The sequence below is a fragment of the Suricata suricatta genome, chromosome 2 (genome assembly GCF_006229205.1).
Source record: "Suricata suricatta isolate VVHF042 chromosome 2, meerkat_22Aug2017_6uvM2_HiC, whole genome shotgun sequence".
In the NCBI taxonomy this organism is placed as follows: Eukaryota; Metazoa; Chordata; class Mammalia; order Carnivora; family Herpestidae; genus Suricata; species Suricata suricatta.
Window position 1 is genome coordinate 10,796,920 of NC_043701.1, and position 9,739 is coordinate 10,806,658.

The 9,739-nt window shown below is 38.9% G+C and overlaps 1 protein-coding gene across 1 annotated transcript in view; it reads right to left on the reverse strand.

The window, feature by feature from the left end:
• Nucleotides 1-8,305: 8,305 nt before the first annotated feature.
• LOC115304744 (olfactory receptor-like protein OLF3) overlaps nt 8,306-9,739 on the reverse strand; it is a 15,563-nt gene continuing 14,129 nt past the window's right edge. The window contains exon 2 of the mRNA XM_029955018.1: nt 8,306-8,716. Coding sequence (XP_029810878.1) covers nt 8,306-8,716 — 411 coding nt within the window. The remainder of the gene's footprint in view (nt 8,717-9,739) is intronic.

The window sequence follows — 9,739 nt, forward strand, 5'->3', positions numbered from 1 at the left end:
AGAGAGAAAAAAAATTGCTCTGTAGCTTCCCAAATGTCACTAGCATGTCTCTTAAAGGACTTGCTTTCTTATGTATTGTCCCCTTTATTTGTGGATTTATTATCTTGTTTCCTAGCTTTTACCATTATTGAGTACATTTTTAGGAGAGAACAAATAGAAACTCATTTGTAAAATGCACCTAACTTCCTTTCCTTTAGCTATTTGGAGTCATTGTTCCTGGCATGTCTTAGCAAAGATGTTATTCCTTCGTCCCGCTATAGAGCCATTGGCCCCAACATCATTTATTTAGTGGTACATATTTTCCTATGTTAATTTGACACTATACATTGATGATATATTAAATTCCTATACGCAAAAGTTTCTTTGGGGGTTGTCCTTTGATTCATGCCTTTTTCTACACCAATGCCACAGTTTTCATTGTAGTTATATTTATAATCTACTAAGCAGGTACTCCCTCACTTTATTAAACTTTTTTGTCCAAAACTTAATAAAAATTAAATGTCTTCAATCCACAGCATACATTATACCTAATGGAGAATCTTTATATACTTTCTTTTGGATCAAGAACCAGAAAAATACCTGCTGTTGTGACTTCTGTTTAACCTGAGATTAGGGCCCTGGACTATGACATGAGTAAAGAATAGAGTAAGATAACCAAGATGATAAGGAAAGTGATAACTATTTACAAATGATATTATATATCTAGAAACAAAATTTTCAACAATGAAATTTAAGAAGAAAGAACTACATACCAGAGCACCGCATTGAAGTAATAGCTTTTCTATACACCAATAATAATCAATGAGAGAAATAAAATAAAGCACTATTTATAATAGCAACATATGTTATAAAGTATTTAGGGATTTCTCATCAGAGAGTAGGTACAATTTTTATGGAGCGCTTTGCCAAAACCCAGTCCTTCCAATATTCATCATCTACTCTTCCCATTTTATTTTTCTTTATAGCTGTCAATACCTACATATACTGCATGTTGTTTCTTATATTTCTTGTTTATTTCCATTAAGTAGAGTGTAATCTCCATGAAGACTGACACTTCTGTTTTTCACTGTTGTACCTACCATACTTGGATGAGTGCCCAACCTATAACATGCATGTAACAAATATCTGTTAAGTGAATGTGGAGAAAATATTAAAACTTTAAATAGGACATTAACAATGATCACAATAACTCCAAAGGCATTTCATTCTTTGGATGAGACAACTTAATATTATAAAGATGTCAGAGGATCCTGGCAAGATGGATGAGAATTAGGGGCTCTATACATTTCGCCCACTTCTGTCTATCAATCTAAGAAGGACTGAAGCCACATTACTCTGATCTGCAAGATTCTGGGAGGAAAAGAGACTGAGCCTATTAAGAAGACAGCCTCATAGGTTTGTGAGTACGAATGGGGAGATAAAAAAAACAGGACCTAGAGGCTCAGAGGGGAAAGAGACTCCCTCCCCCACCCCCTCCCCACACAGAGCCTCCAGAGCCACAGAGAGATGTGGGGAAGAGGAAGGCTGAAAATGCTCATAGAGCTGTCTCTAGAAAAGAGGAAAACCTCAGGACAGAGAGGGTTCCTATCATTCCATCTCTAACCACAGAGTGTCAGGAGAGAGATCCTTTCTCTTTAGCTGGGGCCCTCTCCTTGGGCTCAGCACCCTGATCAAAAGTGGTGCCAGGAGAAACTGCTCCCCTATGCCCCCAACTCAATCCCCAGCTAGGAAGCCTACAGCCTGCAGGAGGATATTTCATCTCAGGTGGTATCACTGAAGTGCGTGGACTAGGATCTGCAAACAGGGTGGGGCTTGGAAAATACAACTTGGCCCACTCGCAGCACAGGGAGATGGCATCAAAAGAGTGGGCTGCAATGCTTTGTTCAAGGAGGGATTGGGGCACTGACATTCTTCTCCCCACAACCACCAAGGAGGGGCCTTTGGAAGCATCTTGAGAGACCCTCAGTGGAGGCAGGAACTGCCTACACCAAACCACATCCATATACACAGAAGAACTGTCTTTTTCTTTTCAGAGCCAGGAGAAGACCAACACTGATGCATTGCCATGACTAGATCAGTTCTTGTTGTTCTGATATATTTTCCCTTATCCCATTCTTATCTCTACCCTCCCCTGGACTGGAAACACATTACATTGGTTTGCCTAAACAGTCATACTTAATCCATTCTCTTGATGATACCTTCCTTTCTCCTTCTCCCTGGAATACTCAGACTACAGTTTCTTTGGGTAACATTATCTTCATTTTATCTCCTCACCTCCTACCATATTCTCCTCTTCCTCTCTCTGAATTAAGCCTTCTAGTCTCTCTGCGTGGTCAAAGTTCAGTTTCACGTCCTCCACACCCCTGTCATTTCTCTCTTCATATATGCTCTTCCAACAGCACTGCCTCCACCCTATTCTTTATTAGAGTTGGGATTTCTGGTTTTATGCTTTTAGCCTGTCCTTTGTCTTCTGTTGTTTTTGTCCCCACCCCCCTTTTTTTCTTTCTTCTTTGGGTTTACTTGTTTGTTTGATCTGTCTGTGCATTTGTGTGGTTTTCTTTCCTGTGTGTTTGTCTGTCTGTTTTCCTTTTTATGGCTACCTCAAGAATCAAATCACTGAGTAGGGTAATAAAATAACCAAAGGCAAAGCAAAAGAAACCAAGAGACACCATTAAAAGAACACTTCCTGAATGGACAAGCCCTGGACAGTCAATGAGCCTCCTTTAATAGAGCAATACTCACAGGTGCAGAATGCATAACAAGCTTTTAAAACTGACAAGAGAGAATGCTAGTCAAAGTGATGAAACGGAAGAATTCTCCTCTCAAGAAATTCCATGAAGATGTCACAGCTACAAAATGCTCAAAGAGACAGAAGCAAAATAAGAAGCAAGATTTTAGAATGATTGTCATAAAATTAATCACTGGGCTTGAAAAAAGCTTGGAAGACATGAGAGAAACTATTGATACAAAGACTAGGGACCTTAAAAAATAGCTGTGATAAGTTAAAAAAAATGCTCTAAATCAGGTGCATAATAAAATGGAGGCTGTCACTGCACAAATTGAAGATGCAGATGGGGGGGCAGGTGGATTAGAAGATACAATTATAGAAAAAAAAGGAAGCCAAGAAAAAGACAGAGAAATTGATCCAAGAGCATGAAAGGAGATTGAGAACTGAGTGATACAATCAAACAGAACAATATTTGTAACACAGGAATTCCTGAAGAAGAAGAAAGAGAAAAAGGTCCTGTAGGGGTGCTTGATCAAATTATCGCCTAGAACTTCCCCAATCTGGGGAAGGAAATAAACACTGCAATCCAGGAGAGAACTTCCCTCAGATGTAACTTGAATCGACCTTCAGCACAATATATTGTAGTGAAACTGACAAAATATAAGGAGAAAGAGAGATATCTGGAAGAAGCTACGGATAAAAGGGCCCTAACATACAAAGGGAAACCAATCAGTGATTACAGACCTCCCTAAAAAAACTTGGCAGGCCAGAAAGGAATGGCAGGAAATCTTCAATGTGATGAACAGAAAAAATACGCAGCCAAGAATCCTTTATCCAGTAAGCTTGTCACTGAAAATAGAAGGAGAGATAAAGGTTTTCCCAAATAAACAAAAATTAAAAGAATTTGTCACCACCAAACCAACCCTACAAGAAATCCTAAGAGGGACTCTATGAGGGGAATGTTGCAAGGAACACAAGGTACTAGAGACACCACTATAAACATGAACCATAAAGAGAACACAGTAAAATTAAACTCATATTTTTCAACAATAACATTATATGTAATTGGACTAAATGCTCCAATCCAACGATATCGGGTAGCAGAGTGGAAAAAAAAAAAAAACAAGTCCATCTATTTGCTGACTACAAGAGATTCATTTTAGATAGGAAGACACCTTAAGTTTGAACGTAAGGAGATGGAGAAATACATATCATGTGACTGGAAGTCAAAAGAAAGCCAGAGTAGCCATTCTCATATCGGACAAACAGGACTTTAAAGTAAAGGCAGTAATAAAAGATGAAGAAGGATATTGTATAATTACAGGCTCTCTCCATCAGGAAGAGCTAACAATCACCAACATCTACATGCCAAATTTGGGAGCACCAAATACATAATTAATCACAAACAGAAATAATTTTATTTACAAGAATGTGCTAACTGCAGGAGATCATAATACTCCAATTACAGCAATAGATAGGTCAACTAGAAAGAATATCAATAAAGAAACAATGCACCTGAATGACTCATTGGGACAGGTGGATCTGACAGATATATTTAGAACTCTATTTCCTGAGGCTAGAGAATTCACTTTATTCTTGAGTGCATATGGCACATTCTCCAAGATAGATCACATAGTGGGGCATAAAGCAGCCCTCCATAAATATAAATTAATTGAGATTATACCATGCACACTTTCAGATCACAATGCTACGAACCTTGAAATCAATATCAGGAAAAAGTCTGGATAACCTCTGAAAACATGGAGGTTAAAGACCACCCTACTAAAGAAAGATTGGGTCAATCAAGCAATTAGAGAAGAAATTAAAAAATATATGGAAACAAGTGAAAATGAAAATACAACAATCCAAACTCGCTGGGATATCAAAGGCAGTCATATGAGGAAGGTATATTGCAATCCAGGCCTACCTCAAGACTCTAGAAAAAGCAGAAATTCAAAATTTAACTGAGCACCTATAGGAACTACGAGGGGAGCAGCAAGCACACCCCAAACCCAGCAGAAGAAGAGAAATAATAAAGATCAGGACAGAAATAAACAATATAGAATCAAAAACAAAAAACAAACTTTGAACAGATCAATGAAACCAAGGCTTGGATTTTCGAAAAAATAAAGAAAATTGGAAAACCTCTAGCCAGGCTTCTCAAAAAGAGAGAGCACCCAAATAGACAAAATCACCAATTAATAGATCTATATAACCAATCCCTCAGATATACAAGAAATCATCAGGGAATACTATGAAAAATTATATGCCAACAAACTGGACAATCTAGAAAAATGAACAAATTCCTAAACACACATACACCACCAAATTTCAAATGGGAAGATATAGGACATCTGAACAGACCCATAACCAGTGAAGAAATCAAATCAGTTATCAAAAATCTCCCAATAAGTAATAGCCCATGGACAGATGGCATCACTGAGGAATTCTACCAGCATTTAAATCAGAATTAACACCATTCTTCTCAAGCTATTCAAAAAAATAGAAATGGAAGATAACCTATCTGACACTTTCTATGAGTCAGCATCACTTTGGATCCCAAACGAGACAGAGACCCAACAAAAAGAAAACTACAGGCCAATATCTTTCATGAATACAGGTGCAAAAATACTCAACAAGATACTAGCAAATTGAATTCAACAGCATATAAAAAGAATAATCTGCCATGATTAAGTGGGAATCATTCCTGAGTTACAAGGCTGATCATTATTCCTAAATCCATCAATGTGATACATCACGTTAACGAAAAAAAAAGATAAAAATCATATGATCCTGTCGATAGATGCAGAAAACGCATTTGACAAAATACAGCATCCTTTTCTCAATAAAAACCCTCAAGAGAGTCGGGATAGAAGGAAATTACTTAAACAGATTAAGAGCCATTTAAGAAAAGCACAAAGCTAATATCATCCTCAATGGGAAAAAACTGATAGCTCTCCCCCTGAGATCAGGAACACTACAGGGGTGTGACTCTCACCACTGTTGTTTAACATAGTGCTGGAAGTCCTACCATCAGCAGTCAGATAACAAAGGAAACAAAAGGCATCAGAATTGGCAAAGATTAAGTCAGATGTTCACTTTTCACAGATGACATCATACATGGAACACCTGGCAGACTCCACCAGAAGACTTCTAGAAACGAATGAATTTAGCAAAGTCGCAGGGTACAAAATCAATGTACAGAAATCGGTTGCATTTTTATTCACCAATAATGAAGCAACAGAAAGATAAATCAAGAAACTGATCACATTACCAATTGCACGAATAACCATTAAATACCTAGGAATAAACCTAACCAAAGATGTAAAAGACCTGTATGATGAAAACTATACAAAACTTAGAAAAGAAATTGGAGAAGACACAAAGAAATGGAAAAACATTCCATGCTCAAGGATTGGAAGAATAAACATTGTTAAAATGTCATTATTACCAAAGCAATCTACACATTCAATGCAATCCCCATCAAAATTGCACCAGCATTCTTCTCAAAGCTGGAACAAACTATCCAAATATTTGTATGGAACCACAAAAACCTGAATAGCCAAAGTAATATTGAGGAAGAAAACAAAAACGGTAGGCATCACAATCCCAGACTTTACCTTCTACTACAAAGCTGTCATCATCAAGAGAGTAGGGTATTGGAACAAAAACAGACACATAGACCAATAGAATAGATAAAGAGCCCAGGACTTGACCCACAAATGCAGGGCCATTAACCTTTGATAAAGCAGAAAAGAGTATCCAATGGAAAAAAGACAGCCTCTTTAGCAGGTGGTGCTGGGAGAACTGGACAGCAACATGCAGAAGAATGAAACTAGACCACTTTCTTACACCATTCACAAAAATAAACTTAAAATGGCTGAAGGACCTGACTGTGAGAGAGGAAACCATCAAAAGCCTTGAGGAGAAAATAGGAAATAGCCTCCTTGACCTCTACCACAGCAGTTTCTTACTCAACACATCCCCAAAGGCAAGGGAAATGAAAGCAAAACTGAACTCTTGGGACCTCCTCAAGATAAAAAGCTTCTGCACTGCAAAGGAAATAATCAAGAAAAATAATGGGCAGCCAACAGGATGAGAAAAGATAGTTGCAAATGACATATCCAATAAAAAGCTAGTATGCAAAATCTACAAGGAACTTACCAAACTCCACATCCAAAACACGAATAATACAATGAAGAAATGGGCAGAAGACATGAATAGACACTTCTCCAAAGAGGACATCCAGATGGCTAACAGACATATGAAATAATGATCAGCATCACTCATCATCAGGGAAATTGAAATCAAAACCACACTGAGACACCACCTCACACCGGTCAGAGTGGCTAACATGAACAAATCAGGAGACTATAGATGCTGGCAAGGATGTGGGGAACGGGCATACTCCTACACTGCTGGTAGGAATGTAAACTGGTACAGCCACTATGGAAAAAACTGTGGAGGTTCCTCAAAATTGTAACAGTAGAACTCCCCTACAACCCAGCAATAGCACTGCTAGGGATTTACTCAAAGATACAGAAATGCTGATGCATAGGGGCACATGTACCCCAATATTTATAGTAGCACTTTGAACAATAGACAAATAATTGAAAGAACGAAAACTGTTATCAACTGATGAATGTATCAAGAAGATGTGAGTTACTTATACAATGGAATACTACAAGGTAATGAGAAAGAATGAAATCTGGGCCATTTATAGCAAAGTAGATGGACCTAGAGGGTGTCATGCTAGGTGAAATAAGTCAGGCAGAGGACAGATACCATGTGTTTTCACTCATAGATCTAACAGGTGAAACCTAACAGAGGAACATGGGGAGGGGAAGGAGGAAAAAGAGTTAGGGAGAGGGAGGGAGGCAAAGCATGAGAGACTCTTGAATACTGAAAACAAACTGAGGGCTGAAGGGGGAGGGAAAAGGGGGAAGGGAGTGATGGTCATGGAGGAGGGCACTTGTGGGGAAGAGTACTAGTGTTATATGGAAACTAACTTGACAACAGACTATATAAAAATAAATATTAAAGAATTTTTAAGTGGTTAAATATCTATACCACACCCCCTACAAAGTATTTTACATTGATTATCTAAGATCTTCAAAATAATCACACATATTGAATGTTATTCATCTTTATGTTTGAGGAAACCGGTGGTCAGAGATACTAAACATATTTGTCAAAGCCACAGTGTGGTGAAGGGTGTGTCAAGATGTGAGCCGTCGCTGTCCTCCTTCTAAGACTTTTCTTTCTCCACACTGCACTTCCTTGGGGCATACGCATAAGAAATAAGAAAAAAGAAGGGAGAACGTGAACTCTATAATGACTGCTAACCCAGCAGATCTCAACTTAATAACTGAGGCTTTTTTTTTGTTTACAGTATGTATAATAGGACAGTAATACATAGTCAAAATGGGGACTAATGTGAAAAGTGAGCCTTCAAAACTGTGCTCGCCTTATCTGCCTTATCAGCAAATCTGGAAAAAAGGGCATGTCAATCATTTCCTCCTTGTCTGAAATGTCCTTCTTCGGGCTCCCGGAAGGAAAGAGCAATTCTTTGACTCTTCACCTTTTCTCACTAAATTTTCCCAAGAGACTTCTCAGGGCGTGCATTACCTCCTTATTCCATGGGCTGTAGATTAAGGGATTCAGCATTGGGGTCACCACAGCGTAGAACAGGGCGACCATCTTCTCTTGCTCTGCCGAGGAGCCAGTAGTGGGTCTCAAGTATGTGAAGATGGCCGTTCCAAAGCACATGGAAACCACGGTGAGGTGGGAAGCACAGGTCTCAAATGCTTTGCAGCGTCCTTGGGCAGAGCGGATATGCAGAATGGCAGCAACTATACGAGCATAGGAGAACACAACCAGGAAACAGGGAAGCATGATCACCAGAAATCCTGAGATGGCCACCATAACCTTGTTGAAGGAGATGTCCACACAGGTCAGCCTCAGCACAGCCAACATCTCACAGGCAAATTGATTAAGAACATTTTGGCACAAAGGTCTCTGGAAGAAAATTGTCTGCATCAATGAATTCATGAAGCCAGCCCCCAAGCAGCCAGAACACAGTCATGTTCTTGCTTTAAATGTCTTGCAAAGTAATGACCTTTTGAATGGGAGTATTGTCTTTCTAGACCTAACCAAACAGAAACATTTTACTAGAACCTAACCATTGTTGTTTGTAAATGTGATTCTGGTTCTTCTTTGTATGTATATATAATTTATTGTCAAGCTGGCTAACATACAGTGTGCTCTTGGTTTAGGGGGCATATTCCCATGATTCACTGCTTACGTACAACACAACGTGCTCATCCCAACAAGTGCTGTCCTCAATACCCATCACCCATTTTCTCCCTTCCCTTGTGCCCCATTTCAATAGTCAGTTTGTTCTCTGTATTTAAGAGTCTCTAACACTTTGCCTCCCTGTCTGTTTATAACTACTTTTATCCCTTCCCTTCCCAATGGTCTTCTGTTAAGTTTCTCAAGTTCCACATATGAATGAAAACATGATAGCTTTCTCTGACTTATTTCAATTACCATAATACCCTCCAGTTCCATCCAGGCTGCTGCAAATCACAGGATTTCATGCTTCCTCATTGCCAAGTAGTATCCCATTGTACACACAAAACACTACTTTTTATACATTCATCAGTTGATGGACATTTATGCATTTTCCATATTTGGGCTATTGATGCAAGTGCTGCTATAAACATTGGGGTACATGTGCCCCTATGCATCAGGACCCCTATGTCCTTGGATAAATTCCTAGAGGTGCTATTGCTGGGTCATAAGGTCATTCCTTTTTTTAATTATTTGAGGAACCTCCACACTGTTTTCCAGAGTGGCTGCACCAGTTTACATTCCCACCAACAGTGCAAGAGGATTCCCGTTTTTAACATCCTTGCCAATATCTGTTGTTTCCTGGGTTGGTACTTTTTCCTAGTCTGACCAGTGTGAAGTGGTGTCTCAGCGTGGTTGTGATTTGTATTTCCCTGATGA